This window comes from Macaca nemestrina, chromosome 5 (assembly GCF_043159975.1).
Source record: "Macaca nemestrina isolate mMacNem1 chromosome 5, mMacNem.hap1, whole genome shotgun sequence".
NCBI lineage: Eukaryota > Metazoa > Chordata > Mammalia > Primates > Cercopithecidae > Macaca > Macaca nemestrina.
Genome location: NC_092129.1, coordinates 139,106,598 through 139,128,864, shown reverse-complemented (window position 1 = coordinate 139,128,864; position 22,267 = coordinate 139,106,598). Strand labels below are relative to the sequence as shown.

The window sequence follows — 22,267 nt, the reverse complement described above, 5'->3', positions numbered from 1 at the left end:
TGGAGAAGCCTGATTGTGCAGAGGGGAAACTGGGGCTGGGGGCTTAGTGGCCGACTGACATGGGCTGTAACCAGAGACAGGCTGGGAGCCGTATCCCTACCCCCAATTCTGTCTTTTCATTCTCCAATAGTGAAGGGAAGCTGGATTGTCCCCTACCATCCCCTCTTCCTCCCCTGACCCTCCAACCCAGGCTGTGTTCCCAGGGCCAGCAGGCCTATGAAATATGCTGCCTTAGACTTAAGCTCTGGTTGCCTGTCTTCATGTCATCCCTTCCTTCCTGAGCCCACTCTGGAGCTCCAGGCCATGCCCTTTGATCTCTCATACCCCTCTGCCCTTGATCCCACAACACCCTGCCAGGCTCTTGCAGCAGGAGAATGAAGAGCTTCGCCGGCGCCTGGCCTCCGCCACCAGACGCACTGAGGCCCTGGAACGTGAGCTGGAAATCGGGCAGGACTGCCTGGAGCTGGAGCTGGGCCAGAGCCGCGAGGAGCTGGACAAATTTAAGGATAAGTTCCGCAGGTGTGGGAATGAGGGGATACACACATACACACACACACACACACACACACACACACACACACACTCTCTCTCTCTCTCTCTCTCTCTCTCTCTCTCCCCCCCCCTCCCCCTTCTTCGGAGGTTAGCTGGAAGATGCCTCAGAGATCATCTGATTCCGATTAGAAAACTGAAGTTGTTGAGGGCGAATGACATGTTTAAGATCCCGGGAGGCTGAACAGGGCCTGAAGAATGGGATCTTGACCCAGGGATGTACCTTGTGTTATCCCTTTTCAGGCTGCAGAACAGCTACACAGCTTCCCAGCGGACCAACCAGGAGTTGGAGGACAAGCTGCACACACTGGTAAAGGGCAACTTGGCGGGCACTGTGCTCACAGCATAGCAGGGGGCCAGGATTTGCCAGGGGAATGCCACTCGGGCTTGGGGGAGATGGTGGGATGGGGCAGTGGTGGGGGTACCGCAGTGTGCTCTGCAAGTCAGGACTGTCTTAATGCTCACACTGTTTCTCTTCTTTCCTCGTCTCCCCCTCATGCTGCCACCGTCGCTGCTGCACTCTCCTCTCAGGCCTCTCTTAGCCACAGCTGGATTTTTGCAGTTGCGTCTGAGTTTGTGTGTCTTCTCCCTTGCCCTGGCCTTCTCAGCTGAGATCTGGAATTGCGGGCCCTGGCTATTACCCTGTACCCCTTGAGTATACCCGCTCCTTTCTCTTCCCTGTGTGAGGCCCATTTAACAGTCAATGCCTCCCTCCCAGGAGAGAGCTGGGGAGCCTAGCCTGCTCTGCCCTTGGCTCTGGTAGAGGTACTGATTGATGTCTCCACTGAACACCCAAAGCTTCTTGGCTGCAGTGGCAGCAAGCCCAGGCTGTGGGCGGGGAGGGGAGGCTGCAGATCCAGTCCCTGAACTGAAGATCAGAAGGCTACTTTTGAGCCTGCAGCTTGCTCCCTGCTCAGCGAGGCACCCTGGCTGCCACCAAGCCCTGCTTCCTCTTCCCTCTCCTAGCCTGATGCTGGAAACAGCTGCACACATAGGAGGCTTCAGCCCCCTGGTTTGCAGTTTCTGCCTTTGAGGTACCAGCTGCCTTGCCTGGTGCCCAGAGCCCCTGGAATCTCAGGGGATGGACAGCTCTTATACTGTCTGTGTCCTGGGCCCAGGTGGCAGGAGGTCATGCTAAGAAAGCCCCCACCCCACAGCCAGTCCAGGGAGTGGGAGAGATGCCCAGTCTCCTTCTGTCTGTCCGTCATTTGTCTCTGCTTTGTCCGCCTTGGCTGCCCTAGCACCTGTGGCCTCTTGTGTCTCCAGGATGGGAGGAGGTGGAGGGAGAGGAAGGGCTGGCTAGGGTGTGGGCTGGGTTAACCTCAAGTCTGTGCCTCAGATCAAGAAGGCTGAGATGGATAGGAAGACGCTGGACTGGGAGATTGTGGAGCTGACCAACAAGCTGCTGGATGCCAAGAACACCATTAACAAGCTGGAAGAGCTCAACGTATGTGCATTTCACTGCTCGGGCCTTCCTCACCTGGGGCTAGCTTTGTTCTGGCCTGGCCCTGCTCCCTTGGAGAGGGCTGGGCTGGGCTCTGAACCAGGTCTGTGTCTGTAGGAGCGGTACCGACTGGACTGCAACCTGGCTGTGCAGCTCCTCAAGTGCAACAAGTCCCACTTCCGAAACCACAAGTTTGCTGATGTGAGTAGAACTCACCCCCTCCCCGCCCACATAGACCATTCTGGCCACTGTAGGACTCTTAACTCCAGTTTCTACACCTCTCTCTGTCTTCCTGTTTTTAAGTCCCCTTTCCATTTTGCCCTCCTGCCTCCATGTCACCTATCAAGCCAGTCAACTCTGCCACTGGTTGGTGTCCCATGTCCTGTCTAGGGCCCATCACTAGTTTTGGGGGGGCAGCCCTGTTGGTTTCTATAACAGAGACAGAGAGAGAGGATCCCAGGCAGGAAGGAGAGGGTAGTCAGAGCTATCTGCCCAAAGAGTACTGAGAGAGGATTAGGCCCATCTGATCATGTTACCCCAACGGGTAAACTCTAGACCCCAGAGCTTCAGGCCCAAGGTTGATGTGGCCTGCAGAAGTAGAGATATTTCTTCTTTTTTCTTTTTTTTCTTTGTTTGAGATGAAGTCTTGCTCTGTTGCCCAGGCTGGAGTGCAGTGGCGTGATCTCGGCTCACTGCAAGCTCCGCCTCCTGGCTTCAAGCAATTCTCCTGCTTCAGCCTCCCAAGTAGCTGGAATTACAGGCGCCCACCGCCACAGCCGGTTAATTTTTTTTGTATTTTTAGTAGAGACGGGGTTTCACTGTGTTAGCCAGGATGGTCTCCATCTCCTTCCTGACCTCATGATCCACCTGCCTTGGCCTCCCAAAGTGCTGGGATTACAGGCGTGAGCCACCGCGCCCGGCCCAGAAGAGGTATTTCTAAGGCCACTGGTCTATACAGATTCTCCAAACTTAAGTATGGTTTGGGCAGAAGCTGGGAGATAGAAGTTTGAGAACATGCCGGCCTCAGCAGCAGATCTGGGTTTAAATCCTGGCCAAGTTAATCAAAAGCTTCGAGTTGTCTTCCCCTCTCCGGGCCTGTGTGTCTGTGAAGTGAGGGTATACACACTGGCATGCTCTAAGAACAGGAGATAGTGGAGTGCTGAGCACACAGAGGTACTTAAATGTGGGAGCCATTACTTTCGCCGTGAGTCAAGTTGTCTTTAGCTGCGATCATTAATGTCTCTCTTTCCTGCTCTTTTACCTCAGCTGCCCTGTGAGCTACAGGACATGGTTCGGAAACATCTGCACAGTGGTCAAGAGGCTGCCAGCCCAGGTCCTGCTCCCAGCCTAGCCCCAGGGGCTGTGGTGCCTACCTCGGTCATTGCCCGAGTGTTAGAGAAGCCGGAGTCTCTACTGCTCAATTCAGCCCAGTCAGGCAGCGCCGGGCGCCCCTTGGCTGAGGATGTCTTTGTGCATGTGGACATGAGCGAGGGTGTCCCAGGTGATCCAGCCAGTCCCCCGGCCCCTGGCAGCCCCACCCTGCAACCCAATGGGGAGTGCCACTCTCTGGGTCCTGCCAGGGGCTCCCCGGAGGAAGAACTGCCCCTGCCAGCCTTTGAGAAGCTGAGCCCCTACCCAACCCCATCTCCACCACACCCACTGTATCCTGGCCGCAGGGTAATAGAGTTCTCTGAGGATAAGGTTCGGATCCCCCGCAACAGCCCCCTGCCCAACTGCACTTACGCTACCCGCCAGGCCATTTCACTGAGCCTGGTGGAGGAGGGGAGTGAGCGGGCCCGCCCTAGCCCAGTGCCCAGTACCCCTGCCTCAGCCCAGGCCTCACCCCACCACCAGCCCAGCCCAGCGCCCCCAACACTCAGTGCCCCAGCTAGCTCTGCCAGCTCTGAAGAGGACCTGCTGGCCAGCTGGCAGCGGGCATTTGTGGACCGTACTCCGCCACCTGCCGCTGTGGCCCAGCGCACAGCCTTTGGACGCGACGCCCTCCCTGAGCTGCAGCGCCATTTTGCCCATAGCCCCGCTGACAGAGATGAGGTGGTCCAGGCACCTTCTCCCCGACCGGAAGAGAGTGAACTTTTGCTACCCATAGAACCTGACTCTGGCTTTCCCAGGGAGGAGGAAGAAGAGCTGAACCTGCCCATCAGCCCTGAGGAAGAGCGCCAGAGCCTGCTGCCCATTAACAGTGGCACAGAGGAGGGGTCAGGCACTTCCCACACTGAGGGCAGGGCCTGGCCACTCCCCAGCTCCAGCCGCCCCCAGCGCAGCCCCAAGAGGATGGGGGTTCACCACCTGCACCGCAAGGACAGCCTCACCCAGGCCCAGGAGCAGGGCAACCTGCTCAACTAGGGCCTCTGGTGGCCTTCCTGCCATTGCTGCACTGGGACTGCAAGGAGGCCCCATACCTTGGCAGCTCAGGGTCCCCAGTCCAAGGCCTTGACCTCTCCCCAATCCATACCTGCACAGCTGTTCCCTGTGTGGGTGGGGTCAGGTGGTGGGCCATGCCAGGCCTGTTAGCTGCGTTGACTGACCGCGGCAGCTTGCCTCATGGTTTTCCCCTTTTCTTAGAATATTTATTCTCCACAGATAACATGCAGTTGGGTCTCAAGACCTTTTCTCCAATCAGCCCAACCCAGCCCAGACTGGGCTGTTCTGGGGAGCTGAGGAGTTTATCAGTATTCATCTTCCATCCTCCTTTCATAGTCACAAGTTTTGTTACTTTGTTTTTTTTTTGGGGGTGGTGGTGTAATCATTAACTTCATTTCTGTTTCCTACCTGTTTGCTTTCCCCCCAATCCTCCGCATGAGCTGTTGCCCTCTGGGGGCCTGGCACAGCTGGCCTTGGGGACCAGAGAGAGGACTGACTCAGGGCCCCTCAGCTGTCTCTTCCCTCTCTCTGGAAAGGAGGTGGGGCTCAGGGGCCTCAAGCTGCGCTCTGGGTGAGGCCTGGCCTCTACTCCCAACCTTGGCTCTAGACTGTTACTCCAAGCTTTGGGAAATTTTCACATTGATGACTATTTTAAAATCAAATAAAACTATTTTACTGGTATGGCCTAACTTGTCTTAATGACCTTCCCGTTCCCACTCTTCTCCCCATTCGTGAGTATTCCCAGTCCTGGTCTCATCCTAGTTGACTAGTGACTCCCCTTGCCCCACTCTACCTAGGGTTTCCCTGGGCACAGAGCATCAGGGAGCGGAAGCGGGGGGTACCTTAACCTTAGCAGGGTCCCTGAGTCTTCCCTCAGAGGCAGGGACCACATCTTCATGGGGCTTGTGTAAGGTGTTGCCCCAGAAGCCCAGGTCCTAGGCCTAGGCCAGGCCTATTTTGAGAGATTCTGGACCAGTTCACGAAGCCTGGAGCTTGGGCTGTGTGATGCTACTGCCCCCTAGTGGTGCTTACTGGTAGTTCCAATTCCTCCCCTACTGCCGGCCCCCAGTGACTACAGCCGCACGCCAGGTTGTGGAGTTCATAAAATCTTTTCCGAGCCAGCGGGTTGCAGCCAGAGCTGCCAAGTTCAAAGGCATTGCCTTGGGTTCAAGTGCCCCCCCAAGGCTGTTGCTCAGTCACGGCTTCCAGAGCTTCCTTCCCACCACACTGCCAGGAGCTGCCAGAGCCCCCATGTAGCCCCTGACCCCAGTTCCCTCCCAAGCCCCAGGGCCTGAGCCTGATAATCTGGGGCAAGGGGCTTGGACAATAGACAAGTGAAATGGTGTGCAGAGGCCCAGTGGAGAGTCACATCTCGGTCTCAGCCAACAGACTGTCCCCTAGTCCTGACGTCATTAGCACCATCTGAGAGCTGGGATCTGTGGAAGGGCAGAGGGGTGTTCAGACCACCATTCCTTCCTCCACTGGGGACCACAGATAGCTGAAAGCCTAGGTTCTCCACACCCACTCTCCCTTGTCCCGAGCCTCTTCCAGACCTATCTCTGATCAACCCTCTGGGTTCTTACCACTGGGACACATCCAGGAGCTGCTGCCCCTCTGGTGGGCAGCAGGCTCCCGCCCTCTCTCCCATTCCTGGGTGTCGCCAGCCCCTCCTGCCACTTCCTCCTCCTCCTCTCCCTCAGAGAGGAGGTCACAGATCTGTTGCTGCAGCTCTGGGCTAATGCTGTTCTCAGCCAACACCAGGCTCCGCAAAGCTGTGGGGTAATTTTCTACCATGTCCAGCAGGGTCTGAGGTGGGGAAGAATATGGAAAATGATGAACACAGTTAAGGCAGGTCCTCAGACCCCAACCTGCCACCCCTTAGGTATGTCATCAGACACATAAGCTAACCTCCACCCCATCCCCTGGCCGTTCCCAAACATGACAACTTCCCACCTGAGCTGACTGGTTGGTGAGCCCTGTGCCCTCCAAGTCTAGGACCTCTAGCGTACGACTGGAGGCCACAGCTACAGCCAGCATTCCTGCCACATGGTCACCTGGGGAGACAACACACGTGCACACATTCACACACATGCCTGCTAATCCTTACAGACAGCTTCCCCATTGCCTTAACAACTTAAGATACTAACCCCTGGCCAGGATGGACAATTGGTGGTGGTCAGGAAGGGATCATTGTGATTGGTGAGTGAAGGCATGAAGAAAGTTAGGCCCACGGGTGGCGACTGATGCTTTGATCTATTTGTTGGTCACCTGGTCCTCCACAAAGCTATCTCCTTACCCTTGGGGGCTCTCCTTTCTCTTTCCTCTCCCAGTGTAGGGGTTACCATGTCAACTGATGGTCCCAGGCTCTTGGATAGCGCATGAGGCAGTGAGAGCCCAAGGGGGTATTCTTGAGCCTCACCCAGGGGGTTGTAATCCAGATTGAGGACGCGGACCTGGGAGCTGTGGGCCACAGCAATGGCGAGGCGGCTCCAGCCCTTAGGGGTGATGCCAGGGTTGGCACTCAGCGTTAGCTCCTTCAAGCCTGGGTAGCATCATAGCAAGAAACCAGAATAAGGAGGGTTAAGCCCTCCCTGAGCCCTTCCCCACCATCCCTGTGTCTCCAGGGTGTCCCTAGTGGCTAAGCACCACCTCACCCCCACCATAGAGTTCAAGAACCATTAAGGAGGCCCATGCTTCCTCTGCCTGCCCAGCCTGGATCCCTGAGTCTCCATGCTGCCCCCCATCCTGCCCCTTCCTTAGAGGAGTAGAAAGACGTTCTCACCCACAACATCAGAGCTCTGGGGCCACACCCCCTTCCCTCTGCATTTCGATTTTCATCACTGCCACACTAGCCCAAGCCTTCAACAGGGCCCTGCTCACCAGATTTGGCCCCGTCTGGGGGCAGGAGACCACAGATGAGGTTGATGGCTTCATCACCCAGCATGCAGTCCCCCAGGTCCAGAGCCACGAGGGCAGGGTGGAGGGCCAGGGCTGGGTTCAGCAAGGCCAGCCCCGCATCTGTCAAGGGGCTCCCATGCAGGCTGGTGGGGAGTGAGAGAGCAGGGTTACTGCAGTCCTGAACCCTATCTACATGGGGAAGGGGCACTTTCACTTCTGTCAGCCCTAGATATGGGGAGGGCACTCAGTCACAGCACTAGAGAGGCCTGAAAAAGGAGAAGGAAAGTTCTAGATTCTCAGGGAATACAAGTAGAGGGAGAATTCGGTTTGTTTTCTGGGGCAGGGATCCAGGACATCGCACAGGGAGGAGCAGAGAAGGGGTAGGTGAGTAGTGGACTGGAATACTGCAGTGGGCAGGGCTCTCATCCCCAGGGGGATATTCTCTCTCGGGAACCCGAGGAGCTGCCCCAGTGAAGTAAATGCAGATGATCAGATGGGGAGGCACGGCCCCCACCCAATGTCAGGAAGTAGTAGGTATCCCAACGCGGGTAGGGTCGCGCGTGCAAAGCCCAAGCGTGTGCTTGGAGGGTGCTGTGAAGGCATGGGCCGAGGCACGGTATATGTGCATAAAGCATGTGAGGGTAGAATGGTACTGGAAGGAGTGTGGAGGAACATGAGATGCCAGGGGCGTGTATGGAGGGGTGCAGTGCCCGGGACCCCCTTGCGAGGGGGCGCACTCACAAGAGGGACTGGATGGAGCGGTTGGTCCGCAGAGCCTCAGCCAGCTGCTTGATGCGGCTGGGGCTGGACACGACGCCCAGGTTAAGGTTGAGCTGCGCCAGGGACGTGGCCCCGGCCAGGGCCCGGCAGATGCGGCCGAAGTCGCGGTCGCAGAGGCGGCAGCCGCGCAGCGAGAGCAGGCGCACGGCGTTGTCGCGCAGGCCGCGGCAGATGTCCCGCACCTCGGCGCCGGACAGCGGCTCCCCCGAAATCTGGATGGAGCTGGGCAGCATCGTGCCCACGGCTGGGCCTCCGGGTACGGGGCCGGAGGGGAGGTTGGCGGGGCCGCGGGCAGGGCCGGGGATAGGGCCGGGGTCGGGGCCCCGGCTGGGGTCGCGGGCGGAGTGGGGCCGGGGGCGGAGGCGGAGGCTGTGGCGGAGGCTGCGGCTGCGGCGGAGGCTGCGGCGGGGGCGGAGAAGAGCTACCGGGACTGAGCCGGAGCCGGCCCGAGGTGCGGAGGCGTCCAGGGCGCGGGCCGGGCTGAGGTGGGGCGGCACTGGGGCGGGGGCAGCTCGCACGGTCCGTGTCTGGGCGTTGGGCCGGGTGCGCGTTCCGGGGGCTGGGCAGGCGCTGCTCCGCGCTCGTCCTTGTTCCTCGCGGTCGCGGCGGCAGCGAGCGGCTCAAGGGCTTCGGCTTACCGGTCCCGGCTGGGAGGCCGTACCTGCTCCTTCCTTCTCTGCCGCCCGGCTCCCCCGACCACACCGCGGGCCTGGCCGCACGGCTGGCAGAGAGAGCCTGAGGCGGGCGGCTGCCACTCGGGCTCCAGCTCCAGAGAGCTAACGGGCGGCGAGTTTCCATGGCAACGGCCGCGTCATCGCCGCTCGCCCCGCCCCCTGCCCGGCCAAGGCCACGCTGGCCCGCGAGGTCTGCGCACACGGGTGGTTCGGGGCAGGGAGCTGGGAGCGATAGGCCGCTCTTCCCGTGAGAGTGGGGTCAGCTAGCTAGCAGAAGGAAGGCGACAGGGCTGAGGCCTAGGATGGGCTGACTGGGGAGGGCTGACGGGGAGCGGAATGGAGGCACGCCATGTGGAGGTGGTGGTAGACACGGTTACTGCTTCTTCTGCCCATTCTCCCATCCTTCCCCGTTCCTAAGGTCCAGGCCCTCGCCGGGATCCAGGGCACTGTTCCCTCCTATTTCGAAGGCCCCAGGGCCCTTTCTTCCGTGGCGCGCTTCGCCCTGCCCTCGTGACTCGAGAAGCAGCGTGCATGGGGATCCCGGTCCACGGGGACTTCCCACTTGCTTCTCGCCAAGATGGCGGCCTCACCAGGGAGGCCCCGGGGGCCACGGCTGGGCAGAGCCAGCCTGAGCTGCTGGGGAGAAGGGAACCCCAGAGGGTCCCTAGGGCAGGGAAGCCTCAGATAGATGCAAGGTCCTGGTGCCACGCCTTTTCCAGTTATGCAGGGCACTGTTGACATCTGAGGGTGTGTCCCTGCCGCGACACTGGGGCTGCCAATACAGAGGAGGTGCCAGGGCCAGAGCCCTGGAGCACTGGTGAGGACGTGAAGGCAGCTGAGTCACACCCCACGGTGCAGGCGGTACTGTGGCAACTTTGTCCACTGGCCAGGATGGTGGGGGCCTCACTTATGTAACGCAGGACAAATGAAGGGCACCTCTTTCTGTTAGTCCCTTTGTTAGGAGGGATAGAGGCTGCTGACCCAGATTTACTAGTGTAAGGAGATTATTGTACATAAAACATAATATTCAATATAGTGAAGGAAGGTCAAAGGCCATATTCCCTCTTTTAGCCACCAGAATTAAGTGGAGCAGATTAAAGAGGTGGTGGTGCGGGGGGTGGATGGTGCTATGTTAGGAGTGGTGGTTGGTTTTATGAGGAAAGACAGAAAAACTGAAAGGAGCTGGCCCCAGTACCACCAGGGCAAAGCCAAGTTTGGCTTCAATTATGAGCTCCACAGGAAAATTATCCCCACAATGCCCAGGAGCAGAAGATCCTTGTTTTGACACGGGGTTTAAGTCGGGATGTTTTGTCCAATTGTCACTGCTTCCTTGGCTTCCCAAGAGTGCAGCTGAGCCCAGACTCAAGCTGGCTGCAGTGTTCCATCAGGCTTATGGCTTTTGTGCTTGAGGCCTCCCTGCCGCTTCATGGGTCAGGTGTCCCCTGCCCTCAGGGGTAGGTTCCATATTCAAGCACTGCCTTCTATGTAGTCTGGCCTGTCCCACCTTTATCCTGTCTGGGTGAGGATATGAAAAAGGGAACATACGACATTACCATTGCTGATTGAGCATGAAAGTATATAGTAAGTGGGATGACAGGGAGGACCACTGGATCAGCCGCTGCAGTTCCAGACTTCAATCAACATTTTAATTACCAAGTCTATATTTAGCAAGACAGTGTGGGAGAGATAAAGAGGAAGGAAGGGGTAGGTGGTGAGGGGTCTCAGAGGAGCTGGCCCATTTTCTGCACTGGCTGCAGAGCCTTGCAGTCCTGGCCAGGAGTTCTTGGCCTTGTGCCCTTCAGAAGTGCCAACAGGCATCAAGGAGGTACTTAACGCAGCTACAGCTCAGTGGCAGCTGCAGACCCCATCTAAGAAATATGTCATCAGGACTGTCCTTTAATAGTCTTCCTCCTCTCTCCAGCTGTGGGAAAGAGGACTGGCCAAGAATTTCAGGTGGAGTCAGTGTGACTGCAGGGTCACCGCAACAGCTTTGGCTGTGGCGTTGAGGATGGTGGTGGGAAGCCGAGCAGCAGCAAGCACGGCAGGGATGTCTCTGGGGACCCTCTGAATGGGCGGGATGTTGGGGCCCTCCAGTGTGTCCAGGATCCCTGGAAGGAAGATGGAAGGTGAGCAAGGGTCAGATGGGCCCAGCCCACTGACCATGATATCCAGCTTCTTGCCCTAGGCAGCTGCTGTCCCATTCTCCCCCACCCAGGCCTTCCTGCCACTTACCCTCTACCACTTTGTGGTAGGCAAAATGCAGATAGAGCAGGAAGAGCATGTGTAGGGCGGCCAGGGTGCCACAGAGGAGCAGCCGCTGTGTGGGGCCCACGGTCCGAGACACCAACACTGCTACCTAGGGCCATAAGAATACAGCTCAAAGGGCCTGGCTCCAAAGTGAGGAGTGGGGAAGACACTCCCACCCAGGGCAGAACCATCTTTGGGCCCTTCCCTCCCATTTAGGGCTCTTTGTGAGATGGACAGCTCCAGGCTGTCTTCCCCAACTCCCTGGGAGGACAGCCCACCCCTGGAAGCCTCTTGCCCAGCTTACCATGCGCAGTGTGGACAGTCCACCCACCAAAAGCCAGAAGAGGTAGAAGAGGGCGTGAAGATGGATATTATAGGTGATGAACAGGACAATGCAGTGCCCAAAGAGGCCATAGCCCTGGGAAGGAGGATGGTGGAGAGGGGAATCACTCAGGTTGGGCTGGTTTCTGGCCTCTCATGGGGACCATGGGAAACACACGGTCCATTGGCCTACTCCTCCCATTCCAGGCTTCGGGGCCCCAGGACAGATGCAAACCAAGGCCTGGCTACTCTTTTTAACATCACTCTTGCCCACCACGCCTGGCTCCTTACCAGCAGTGCCAACATCTGCAGCATGGTGATCTGGGCGTTGCACAGGTAGGCGAGGAAGTAAATGAAGGATGAGACTCCCAGCCAGTAGCCGAAGCAGGTGCCAATGGCTGTGCCCATCAGGGTGCCCTCCCGCTGTGGGGTGAAGGCTCTACTTAGTCCTAGGAGACCTCTGATCTCAGCCTCACCTAGGGCCTTCCGCAGGGGCGGTTCCTATCTCACTCCACCACCGCATCCTCAGGCAGCTTTCAACCTAGTGCAGCCACCCCCCCAAAGTTGTCTGTCCTGCTTACGATAATAGTGTCAGACGTCTTCATCCCGTGGAGTAGGATGGCAACCAGTGTGAAGACCAGCATGAGAGGTCCATAGAGTTCACCTGCAATTTTCTGTCAATATACCAAGTCATTCAGGCTGGAGGGTACAACAGCTCGTCTGTTTATGGCTTCCCAGGATTTGCCTGGTGGTCCCACCCTCTGCCCTGGTGCTTCCCCCCACTCTCCAGACGTGCCACCCCCTATTCACCTGGGGGAAGTTGACCATCTTGATAGGGATCATGGACTCCAGGAGCCTGGGAAAGGAGAGGAGAGATTAAAGCAGAGGCAGCCCGAGGCCATGAGGTTCTGGAGGGCACGGCCTGAATTTTATTCATCTCTAACTCCAGGGAATGGGGCCTGGCCTAGAGGACATGTCGGATGACAGGGTAGAACAGGGTAGTAAAGACAGATAGGGAATAAGGAAATCATTTCCTTGCCCCTAAAATTAACTTCCAGGAAGGACAACCCTCTGAAACTTAGCTGACTGAAACAGCAGCTATATGGAGAACTCAGCCCTGCTGGGCCTTGACGGAGAGCCTAACCATGTATCCATCTGCCCCCTCCCCTTGAAAAGACAGGCAGGCCGGGCGCGGTGGCTCAAGCCTGTAATCCCAGCACTTTGGGAGGCTGAGACGGGCGGATCACGAGGTCAGGAGATCGAGACCATCCTGGCTAACACGGTGAAACCCCGTCTCTACTAAAAAATACAAAAAACTAGCCGGGCGAGGTGGCGGGTGCCTGTAGTCCCAGCTACTCGGGAGGCTGAGGCAGGAGAATGGCGTAAACCCGGGAGGCGGAGCTTGCAGTGAGCTGAGATCCAGCCACTGCACTCCAGCCTGGACCACAAAGCGAGACTCCGTCTCAAAAAAAAAAAAAGACAAGACAGGCAGGCTGAGCGCGGTGGCTCACACCTGTAATCCCAGCACTTTGGGAGGCTGAGGCGGGCAGATTACAAGGTCGGCAGTTAGGGGCCAGCTTGGCCAATATGGTGAAACCTCGTCTCTATGAAAGATACATAAAATTAGCTGGGCATGGTGGCGGGTGCCTGTAGTCCCAGCTACTCAGGAGGCTGAGGCAGGAGAACTGCTTGAACCTGGCAGGTGGAGGTTGCAATGAACCGAGATCGCGCCACTGCATTCCAGCCTGGTGACAGAGTGCGACTCCATCTCAAAAAAACAAAACAAAATAAAAAGACAAGACAAGACAGGCAGACCTCAGCAGAGAGTACCCAGAATTTAGGGCTATAATGAGGAAGCCCTGGGAAAAGTCTAGCGGGCTAGATGGAAGGTTTAGAATGAAAGGTGTTACTGAGGGAATAGTAAAAACGCCTCCTCTTCCTGCTTAACTGTGCCTCCAGGTACTGTCGAGCATTTTCTTGAAAAATATATGTGAAGTGGTATGAAAATTCAGTCACTTGCCCCTTCTCTCAAGTGGCTAGCTCCCAATCATACCTTGGATTTTAGCTAGATTTTACTTCCTCTGGGAAACTTGTCCTGTCCCATCCACCAACCTGCTTTGGCTCACATATCCCTCCTGTGTGCCCCATCATAGCATGAATACTGTGCTGTAACTGCACTCAAGAGCAAGGCTCCTATCTATCTTCACCACTGAACCAGATACAATTAGTATAGGGTCTGGCACAGAGCAAATGCTTAATAAATACTTGCAGAGTGGTCCTGGGTATTTGATTAGCATTGATTAAAGGACGAACAAAAAAACCAAGCCCGGATTAAATCTAGTTCTTGAAAAGTCACTCAAAAACTATGCCCTGATATTTTGATTCTGAGACTGTTCTGCTGCTGGGAATAAAAAGATAAACAAGACAGAGCCTGCTTTTGAGATGCTGTTGGTCTCTGGGGGGAAGATTCCAGGAATAAGAAAGGAAAGCAGTGGTGAAGTGCTGTCTATTAGAGGCAAGCACAGAGTTCTTTTTTTTTTTTTTTTTTTTTTTTTTTTAGATGGAGTCTCGCTCTGTGGCCCAGGCTAGTGCGCAGTGGCGCGATCTCGGCTCACCGCAAGCTCTGCCTCCCGGGTTCATGCCATTCTCCTACCTCAGCCTCCCAAGTAGCTGGGACTATAGGTGTCTGCCACCACGCCCGGCTAATTTTTTTTGTATTTTTAGTAGAGACGGGGTTTCAGTGTTAGCCAGGATGGTCTCGATCTCCTGCTCTTGTGATCCACCCGCCTCAGCCTCCCAAAGTGCTGGGATTACAGGCGTGAGCCACCGCGCCCGGCTGCCAAGTACAAAGTTCTATAGGAACACCAGGAGAGAACAAACTGGGGGTGGGATTGAGGAATGTGGAACAGAGGAAGTGACATCTGAGGTAGGTTTTGAGGGAATATGAGTAGTCAGCTAGATGGAAAAAAGGAGAAAGTTGGTAGCTATTATTATTTGTTTCAGTGACAGGTGTAGTGATGAGAGATGATGGGGTCATGAAGAGGGGGAGCCCACCAGAGCCCAGGGCTTGAAATCTGATTGTAGTGTGCATAAAGGACTAGGTGTTAGGAGGGAAGCTTCTTCAAGAGAAGGCTCCTCACCTGCTCCGCACCTGAGCAGGCTCCACATCAAAGTACGGTCTGAGGATGTCGATGTTGGCGTACAAGCTGAAGGCCCTGGAGGCTTGTCTCTTCCCGGCCTGCCACATCTGAAGTAAGGAAGATGGGCATAGGTATTGTGGGACTGTTGGTTCTAGACCCTGTTGCCTATTTTCCGCTTGATTTCTACATGGTTCTAACTGGACAACCTGGGGCAAACATCACCAACACCAACTCCAGAACATGGGACATACCTAGGTATACCTTTCCACCTGCAGAAGATTCAATCATGCTTACCTGATCTGCCACCTGCCGGCTCAGCTGTCCCTTAAAGCCTTTCATGCCCAGGAACTCTCCATCCTCTTCTTCAGCAGCAGCTGCATCAGCTGCATCAGCGTCTACTTCTTCCTCGCGCAGGCGCTGATGCAGCTCACCCATATCCTCGAAGCTAGAGCCTGAGGTATCATCCATGTTCTCCATGTCAATCACAGCTGAGCCTCCGCCCTGTGAAGACAATGGCTCCTAGAGTGCAGGACTTTTCTGTTCCATCCATTAAGTCCTCTGCTCATCCCAGGGTTTAGGGCTTTGTTCTTCCACTGCTGAGGATACGGCTCGGAATCACTACAGATCATGCCACTCCATTCCCCCTCATATGCTCTCAGAACTCTTGGTTTCTAGCTTTGGCTGAATTTTCTAGGCTGGGAAACATACTACTAGTCTTCCATTCCTGTCTTTTTCCTACCTTACCTACCAAAGACTAAAAGGCTGAAAAAGTGCCCATTTCCTTCTTTCCTAAGCCCCAAACAAAACTATACACATAATATGTTTTCAGCGAATGCCAGTGAATCCCACCCAACCCCACTCCATGCCTGACCCCGACCAACTTCCTAACTTGTTCCAAGAATACCTTCTTCCTAATGCCTCGAGCGGGCCCAGAGACCCGAGACCCTCAGGCTGGAGTACTAGTCTGGCCCTTTCAGGTCAATGTTAATCCTACTGACTTTAGTGTGCACGAAGACCCAAAGAAGAGAGTTTTGCAAATGGAGCGGACTTCCAGGCCCACAGGGAGAATCCTCAAGACACTTCTGGACATCGCTGGCCCTCGGGTTGCTGGCAGCTAGTGCCTTGGGGCCATTACCTGGATGTTTTCTTCGAACCCTCCCCATTCCGGGCCAGCTCCATTTCGGGCGCCGCCCGCCGGCGCCGCTGTAGTTGCCATGTCCCTTGAAGGCTCCCGTCGCTGAAGCCCGCGCTAGCCCCGCGCGCGGAGGAGTGGGCGAGACGTGGGCCTTAGTGAGGGAGACGTCCCGGGTCGAGGAGAGGTGGGATCGGCCGGAACACAAAAAAGAGAAGCCCGGATGTTTGGACAAAACCAACTTCCGGAGGCTGGGGACGTGGACGGAAGCGGGGAAAAGTCTCGCGATATTTAAGATTCCAGGCGGTGGCGCGTTGCCACGGAGACAGAGCCAGTCTACTAGGACGCACGCGCCAGATAGAGCCTCCAGTCTCGTGGAGAGATTGAAGATGGCGGCTTCTCAGGCGGTGGAGGAGATGCGGGGCCGCGTGGTTCTAGGGGAGTTTGGGGTTCGCAATGTAAGCCTTGTGGCCTTGAGCTCGGGCGGGAGGAATGAGAGCGGAACAGGGGTGGGTCTTGGGATTGGCGTGGGGATAGCCGTGGGCTCATTGTCCCTTCGTGGACAAACTCGTCCCTTTGCTCTAGGTCCATACCACTGACTTTCCCGGAAACTATTCCGGTTATGATGATGCCTGGGACCAGGACCGCTTCGAGAAGGTAAGTGGGGCCGAAGTTGTCTGGGGAGGGTTATGAAGGCCAGACCCTGTGGCCTGAGCAGCCTGTGTCTGTCTCAGCAGCTGCTTTTGGGGGTCGCTCCGTTTGTGTTTGTTGAGCAATGTGCTAGACGCTCCGTTTACAGGCCAAATTAGACACGGTTTCTATCTCTGCAGAGATATTCCGTCTTGTTGAGGAATGGTGCGTATAAACAAGTGCATCTAGTGTAATATGGTGAAGGTGGTTGATAGCGATGAAGACGGCAGGGTTGGGGTGGGGAGCATTCCGCTGAGACCAGGAAGAGGGGCCGAGAGGCACTTAACATTTCAAGAGGAGGGGACATCTGAATTGAACCTTGAATGGTAAGTAAAAAAAAAACAGGAGTTGAATTATGAAAGATTTGAGTTTCACGTCAGTGAAGTTCAGGATATGCAGGTTTTGTGTGTATTTAGTCTTTTGTATTATTGTTTCACTTAGCTTAAAATAAGGGTTAAAATTGCATTTAAATAGATTACTGAATGTTACCCTTTATGCAGCTTATAAACATGATGTGTAAATCAGTGCCTGGGAAAATTTTACTTTTTTAACCTGTTGATACAAGGAATAAAGTATGAACAATGAAAAAGGCTAATGCTTGAAAAAAAATTATGACTTCTGTGACATGTGCTCCGGGAATGTCCAAGTAGTTCTGGCATGAGTGGTCGGCAAGATTGAAGTGTGTCACACTGTGGATGATAGGGAGCTTGAATAGTTTCTTAAGCAGACATGATCAGATTTGCAACCTTGATGGCTGGGAGGGAATGAGTTTGAGGAGGATCATATGGAGCAGGCAGATCTGTTGTAAGGGAAGCTGAGGTTGAAGATATGAACTAAGACTGATGGTAGAAATAGAGCAAAGGAAGAATATAAGGTAAATTTATGACTGCTTGGATTAAGGCTGTGGGGGTAGCATAAAATGACTTTTTCTGGCTTGGGAACTGCTTTTTGCTTTGTGGTATCATTTACTAAGAGGAGAAATGGGTCTGGGGAACAGGGATGATGATGCATTGTTTTCTGTATGTGGGGAAATCTAGCAGGCTAGAAGACTGCATGCTTGAAATGAGATCAGAAGTGAGATAAAATTTTGGGAGTTGTCAGAACAGATAGTTGCTAAAACTGTCAGTACAGTTAAGGTGACCTGGGAGAGAGACAAGAACCTGGCAAATTTAGAGATGGGTGGAAGTTGATCATCAGAGATGGAAGAAGAGTGGAGCTCAGAAACCAGGGGAATCGTTCAAAAAAGGGGATTTTTTTTTTTTTTTTTTTTTTTCCTTTTCATGAGACACTCTTATCTCCCAGGCTGGAGTGCAGTGGTGCAATCTTGGCTCACTGCAACCTCCGCCTCCTGGGTTCAGGCAGCTCCCGAGTAGCTGGGACTACAGCTACGCGCCACCATGCCCAGCTAATTTTTTGTATTTTTAGTAGAGACGGGGTTTCACCATGCTGGCCAGGCTGGTCTCAAACTCCTGACCTTGTGATCCGCCCCTCAGCCTCCCATAGTGCTGGGATTACAGGTGCGAGTCACCGTGCTGGGCCCGGAGGAGGTTTTTAAATCAATGTCAAGCATAACAGAAGTCTAGTAAGAGGACTGGGTAGTGTCAACAGGACTAAGCACTATGGTAGTTTCTGTTCTTTAGTGGAATAGCTTCTGTGGATGGTTTGGTTGGAAGCCATATTGCATAGGGTTTTAATGAATGGACGACAAAAATGGAGACTTTTTATGAAACTAAAGCACTGGGCGAGAAAGAATATTTATTTATTTATTTATTTATTTATTATTTTTTTTTGAGACGGAGTCTCGCTCTGTCACCCAAGCTGGAGTGCAGTGGCCGGATCTCAGCTCACTGCAAGCTCCACCTCCCGGGTTCACGCCATTCTCCTGCCTCAGCCTCCCGAGTAGTTGGGACTACAGGCGTCCGCCACCTCGCCCAGCTAGTTTTTTGTATTTTTTTAGTAGAGACGGGGTTTCACCGTGTTAGCCAGGATGGTCTCGATCTCCTGACCTTGTGATCCGCCCGTCTCGGCCTCCCAAAGTGCTGGGATTACAGGCTTGAGCCACCGCGCCTGGCCGAGAAAGAATATTTAATAAGGGACATCTGGGCAAAGGGAGGTTTTTGGACGAGAGGATAATACTTGAGGGAATTATCTAAGGGGGGGAGGTATGAAGAGATATTAGAGAGAGAGCAGGTTTCACTTAAATGTTTTTCCTGTCCCTCTAGAATTTCCGTGTGGATGTAGTACACATGGATGAAAACTCACTGGAGTTCGACATGGTGGGAATTGACGCAGCCATTGCCAATGCTTTTCGACGAATTCTGTTAGCTGAGGTATTGGCAGGCATGGTGACAAGGCTGGAGTTGCTTTGGGAACTGCACTGACACCTCACTTGGAGAATTGTCTCAAGCTTTCCTTCCCTCATTTTTCCTGGAATTTTGCTGAGCATTTTACCTTCTCATTCTTTGTAAATTTCTCATTAAACATTCTAGGAAGAGAGATAGCTCCTTACCTCTGGAGGGTGGGGTTGTGGGGATAGGTAGGGGGTCTGTTGGGTTTTTGCAGATAAGTGGTTATTTTTCCTTGGGCAGGTGCCAACTATGGCTGTGGAGAAGGTCCTGGTGTACAATAATACATCCATTGTTCAGGATGAGATCCTTGCTCACCGTCTGGGGCTCATTCCCATTCATGCTGATCCCCGTCTTTTTGAGTATCGGAATCAAGGTAAGAAAATGAAATTTTGGGAGAAGTGGACTGTCTGGGTTCAAATCCTGGTTGACTGTGATGTTGGGTAAGTTACTTATGTTTGTACATCAGTGTTTTTCATCTGTGAGAACACTTGCCTTGGCTTCCCAAGTTTGCCGTAATTAAATGGGACACATATGTAAAGCATTCAGTATAGTGCTGGCACTCAGATGTTTACTAGTTCTTAAGAGCTCCCTCCATTTGTGCAGGAGATGAAGACGGCACAGAGATAGATACCCTACGGTTTCGTCTCCAAGTCAGATGCACTCGGAACCCCCATGCTGCTAAAGATTCCTCTGACCCCAACGAACTGTATGTGAACCACAAAGGTAAGTAGTGGTAGGGTGAGGAAGAGGCCCCACCTGTGGGTGGCTGCTAGTTTTAGGAAATCTTTTGACATGTTTTTCCTCCAGTGTATACCAGGCATATGACATGGATCCCCCTGGGGAACCAGGCTGATCTTTTCCCAGAGGGCACTATCCGACCAGTGCACGATGACATCCTCATTGCTCAGCTGCGGCCTGGCCAAGAAATTGACCTGCTTATGCACTGTGTCAAGGGCATTGGTGAGAACCCTGTGTTCCTTCCTGGGAAGAGGGGTAGTTTGGTTGCAGTGGGGCAAGCTGACTAGGGAACTCAGCTGAGATATTCCTAGCAGGTAGAAAGCCAAGAGCATCGTGCTTTTGCTGTTAGCAGCTTAGGAAGAGTATTCTTCCTAATCCTAGAAGGGTTTCGTATAGGCACTTTCTCTCTTCCTCTCCAGGCAAAGATCATGCCAAGTTTTCACCAGTGGCAACAGCCAGTTATAGGCTCCTGCCAGACATCACCCTGCTTGAGCCCGTGGAAGGGGAGGCAGCTGAGGAGTTGAGCAGGTGCTTCTCACCTGGTGTTATTGAGGTGCAGGAAGTCCAAGGTATGGTATTTGGGGTGCTGTTCAGGTTAGGACCTAAATTATATTTTCTTTGAAGGAGACAGAAATAAAAACCCTGGGTTCCTAAAAGTATAACATGGTTTGCTACCAAGGGGCAAATTAGAAAAAAGAATAAAAAAACGTGGTTTGTTCTCATTAGGTAAAAAGGTGGCCAGAGTTGCCAACCCCCGGCTGGATACTTTCAGCAGAGAAATCTTCCGGCATGAGAAGCTAAAGAAGGTTGTGAGGCTTGCCCGGGTTCGAGATCATTATATCTGTGAGTATGAAGTGGTGAGATGAGTGGGCAGTACTCTTTGGTGCTGCAGCTTCCTTCCAGTCTAGATGTGAAGTTTGAGTAACAGGGGCTTTCTACAGGCAAGCCCCGCCTAGGCTAAAGTGTCTCTTTGATCCCCAGTCTCTGTTGAGTCAACGGGGGTGTTGCCACCAGATGTGCTGGTGAGTGAAGCCATCAAAGTACTGATGGGGAAGTGCCGGCGCTTCTTGGATGAACTAGATGCGGTTCAGATGGACTGAGCTTGGATGTTCCTGAGGCAAGCTGAAGCTTTGGGTTCTGACTGACCCACCCTACAGGACTGCTGTACAGAGAGCCCAGTGTGACTAGGGATCCTGAGTTTTCTGGGACAATTCCAGCTTTATTTTTAATCAATACATTTTGTTAAATGTGCCATAAAATGAGACTTTTAGGCCTTTGTAAGGCCTTAGATGTAAATAAACTCATGTCCAAACAGAACTTTTTGAGACAACTTTTATGTTTTTTGAGACAGAGTCTCACTCTGTTGCCCAGGCTGGAGTGCAATGGTGCAATCTCTGCTCACTGCAACCTCCTCCTCCTGGGTTCAAGCAATTCTCTTGCCTCAGCCTCCCGAGTAGCTGGGACTACAGGTGTGTACCACCACGCCTGGCTATGTGTAATTTTTTGTATTTTTAGTAGAGAGAGGGTTTCACCATGTTGGTCAGACTGGTCTCAAACTCCTGACCTCAAGTGATCTGTCTGCCTTGGGGCCTCCCAAAGTGTTGGGATTACAGGTGTGAGCCACTGCGAAAAACAGGGCCTCACTTCAGAACTGGTTTGACCTTTAGCAATTAAGAACATCAGATGTACACTCCAGCCTGGGTAACAGTGAGACCCTGTCTCAAAAACAAACAAAAAACACCTCCTGAGAATTGGCAAATTAAGGTGGTTTCTGGGAGTACAGCCAAACCCCTAGAAAAACATTCAAGCTAGAGTGAATGCACCATTTCACCTGTCTCCCGGATTACCAGGGAAGTTCATGCCGCTATTGACAGCTCCAACAAAGAACAGTAGCAATTCCTTTGGGCCAGGCCCAGCAGCCACATATGAAAGACACTGTGAGAATGGTATGGGCTGCCTAGTCTGGGTGTGTCAGGATAGAAATCCTTTTCTAACTGGCACACCATTTCAGAAAGCTTGAAAGACCAGGTTCATCAGTCACATTTCTTCCTGTTCAGTCCCCTTTTGCAGGGTGCTCATGGAGTAACTCTGGAGTATGTCACTGGTTTTAAGACTAGGTTGAAAAAGGCAGATGGGTCCCTTTCTGTATGAAACTGAGACTTTTACTGACATGCAGATGTGCTTTGGAGTTAATGTTTCTACAAAAAGTTTCTATAAACAATAGAAAACTTCTAGCATGAAGTCACAGGATGTTAAAAATATTACAACACAATAAATACAACTACACCCTCCACAGCCCCAACCAGACAGGAATAGGCAGCTATCAGGTTTGGAGGGAAACACTCTTGAGATCGCCTTCACAATCCACAGGAACCCAGAGCACCACACGGGAAGAGGGAGCAACATGAGACTCCAACTTCTGCTTCCTCAGCTTTGCCTCTTCCCAATCTGACCCTGCCTCTGGCCCGCACCAGCTAAAAACTATAGCTTCAGTCCACTTCGGCTCTCATGGAAACCCTCTTGTCAGTGGATTGGTGGACAACAGGTCTGTTTTTGTGCAGAGCACATGGACACACTGGTTTCTGTATGGATTAAGTCTGCCTTTATGGCCAGTAATAACGTCAGGGCCAGGTCCCATATCCGAGTCCTGTTTATAGGGCCTTTCAGTGACCTCTAGAATGGACTCACAGTACAGGTTGTGATGCGAAGGCATGTATTCTTTTCTTTTGGAGATGGTCTTTGAGAAAAGTAACCAGGGACCTGAAAGACCATGAGATTGCGGAAGGCACCTGGTCTTAGTCCTAGAAGACCAGTGGCTTTGCTAGCTGCTTATCACAGATATAGCCTAGTTGGTCTGTTTTATCCTTGGATGACAATGGTGTCATGTGACACTCTCTAGGGTACTGTGGCTCTTGTGCCTGAGT

At 53.5% G+C, this 22,267-nt stretch overlaps 4 protein-coding genes across 29 annotated transcripts in view; 2 read left to right on the top strand and 2 right to left on the bottom strand.

The window, feature by feature from the left end:
• The window catches only part of LOC105489569 (tight junction associated protein 1), a 29,163-nt gene extending 24,099 nt beyond the window's left edge, over window positions 1-5,064 (top strand). For 11 of the 22 annotated variants that reach the window (XM_011754458.2, XM_024795282.2, XM_071097008.1 and 8 more), the window contains 6 exons: window positions 358-519; window positions 793-859; window positions 1,081-1,110; window positions 1,889-1,996; window positions 2,111-2,194; window positions 3,260-5,064. In XM_011754458.2, the coding sequence (XP_011752760.1) occupies window positions 358-519; window positions 793-859; window positions 1,081-1,110; window positions 1,889-1,996; window positions 2,111-2,194; window positions 3,260-4,357 (1,549 nt within the window). In that variant the 3' untranslated portion in view covers window positions 4,358-5,064. The remainder of the gene's footprint in view (window positions 1-357; window positions 520-792; window positions 860-1,080; window positions 1,111-1,888; window positions 1,997-2,110; window positions 2,195-3,259) is intronic. The other 11 variants (XM_071097014.1, XM_011754457.3, XM_071097010.1 and 8 more) reach the window with 1 other exon arrangement.
• Window positions 5,065-5,465: 401 nt separating this feature from the next.
• Window positions 5,466-8,806, bottom strand: LOC105489566 (leucine rich repeat containing 73). Its single transcript, XM_011754441.3, has 6 exons — window positions 8,015-8,806; window positions 7,256-7,416; window positions 6,795-6,917; window positions 6,329-6,429; window positions 5,959-6,181; window positions 5,466-5,811 (listed from the first exon to the last, which is right to left on the bottom strand). Exons 1-6 carry the CDS (start codon window positions 8,284-8,286, stop codon window positions 5,741-5,743), a joined length of 951 nt encoding a protein of 316 aa, XP_011752743.1. The 5' UTR covers window positions 8,287-8,806; the 3' UTR covers window positions 5,466-5,740.
• Window positions 8,807-10,351: 1,545 nt separating this feature from the next.
• LOC105489565 (Yip1 domain family member 3) lies at window positions 10,352-15,799 on the bottom strand. Of its 3 annotated transcripts, none has more exons than XM_011754438.2 (9): window positions 15,571-15,799; window positions 14,730-14,936; window positions 14,436-14,542; window positions 12,106-12,151; window positions 11,877-11,969; window positions 11,587-11,718; window positions 11,279-11,392; window positions 10,960-11,083; window positions 10,352-10,835 (listed from the first exon to the last, which is right to left on the bottom strand). In XM_011754438.2, exons 1-9 carry the CDS (start codon window positions 15,649-15,651, stop codon window positions 10,687-10,689), a joined length of 1,053 nt encoding a protein of 350 aa, XP_011752740.1. In that variant the 5' UTR covers window positions 15,652-15,799; the 3' UTR covers window positions 10,352-10,686. The 3 variants fall into 3 exon arrangements, with proteins under 3 accessions (XP_011752740.1, XP_011752741.1, XP_011752742.1); XM_011754439.3 differs by having other exon boundaries at window positions 14,730-15,031; window positions 15,571-15,737; XM_011754440.3 differs by having other exon boundaries at window positions 14,730-15,028; window positions 15,571-15,737.
• Window positions 15,800-15,868: 69 nt separating this feature from the next.
• LOC105489564 (RNA polymerase I and III subunit C) overlaps window positions 15,869-22,267 on the top strand; it is a 42,596-nt gene continuing 36,197 nt past the window's right edge. For 2 of the 3 annotated variants that reach the window (XM_071097020.1, XM_071097021.1), the window contains exons 1-8: window positions 15,869-16,025; window positions 16,153-16,224; window positions 18,480-18,587; window positions 18,846-18,978; window positions 19,209-19,328; window positions 19,413-19,565; window positions 19,763-19,912; window positions 20,070-20,186. In XM_071097020.1, coding sequence (XP_070953121.1) covers window positions 15,957-16,025; window positions 16,153-16,224; window positions 18,480-18,587; window positions 18,846-18,978; window positions 19,209-19,328; window positions 19,413-19,565; window positions 19,763-19,912; window positions 20,070-20,186 — 922 coding nt within the window. In that variant the 5' untranslated portion in view covers window positions 15,869-15,956. Of the gene's footprint in view, window positions 16,026-16,152; window positions 16,225-18,479; window positions 18,588-18,845; window positions 18,979-19,208; window positions 19,329-19,412; window positions 19,566-19,762; window positions 19,913-20,069; window positions 20,187-20,324; window positions 20,661-22,267 lie in introns of those variants that run through there. The other variant, XM_011754437.3, reaches the window with a different exon arrangement.

What these genes read in the sequence shown, in the direction of transcription:
- LOC105489566 (XM_011754441.3), bottom strand. Translation starts at nt 8,286, where the DNA reads ATGCTGCCCAGCTCCATCCAGATTTCGGGGGAGCCGCTGTCCGGCGCC. An exon ending in CGCTCCATCCAGTCCCTCTT is followed by an intron (nt 7,417 to 8,014) that starts GTGAGTGCGCCC and finishes ACTCCCCACCAG; the next exon opens with CCTGCATGGGAGCCCCTTGA. An exon ending in TCTGGATTACAACCCCCTGG is followed by an intron (nt 6,430 to 6,794) that starts GTGAGGCTCAAG and finishes TTGTCTCCCCAG; the next exon opens with GTGACCATGTGGCAGGAATG.
- LOC105489565 (XM_011754438.2), bottom strand. Translation starts at nt 15,651, where the DNA reads ATGGCAACTACAGCGGCGCCGGCGGGCGGCGCCCGAAATGGAGCTGGC. An exon ending in GCCGGCAGGTGGCAGATCAG is followed by an intron (nt 14,543 to 14,729) that starts GTAAGCATGATT and finishes TCCTTACTTCAG; the next exon opens with ATGTGGCAGGCCGGGAAGAG. An exon ending in AGATGGTCAACTTCCCCCAG is followed by an intron (nt 11,970 to 12,105) that starts GTGAATAGGGGG and finishes GTATATTGACAG; the next exon opens with AAAATTGCAGGTGAACTCTA.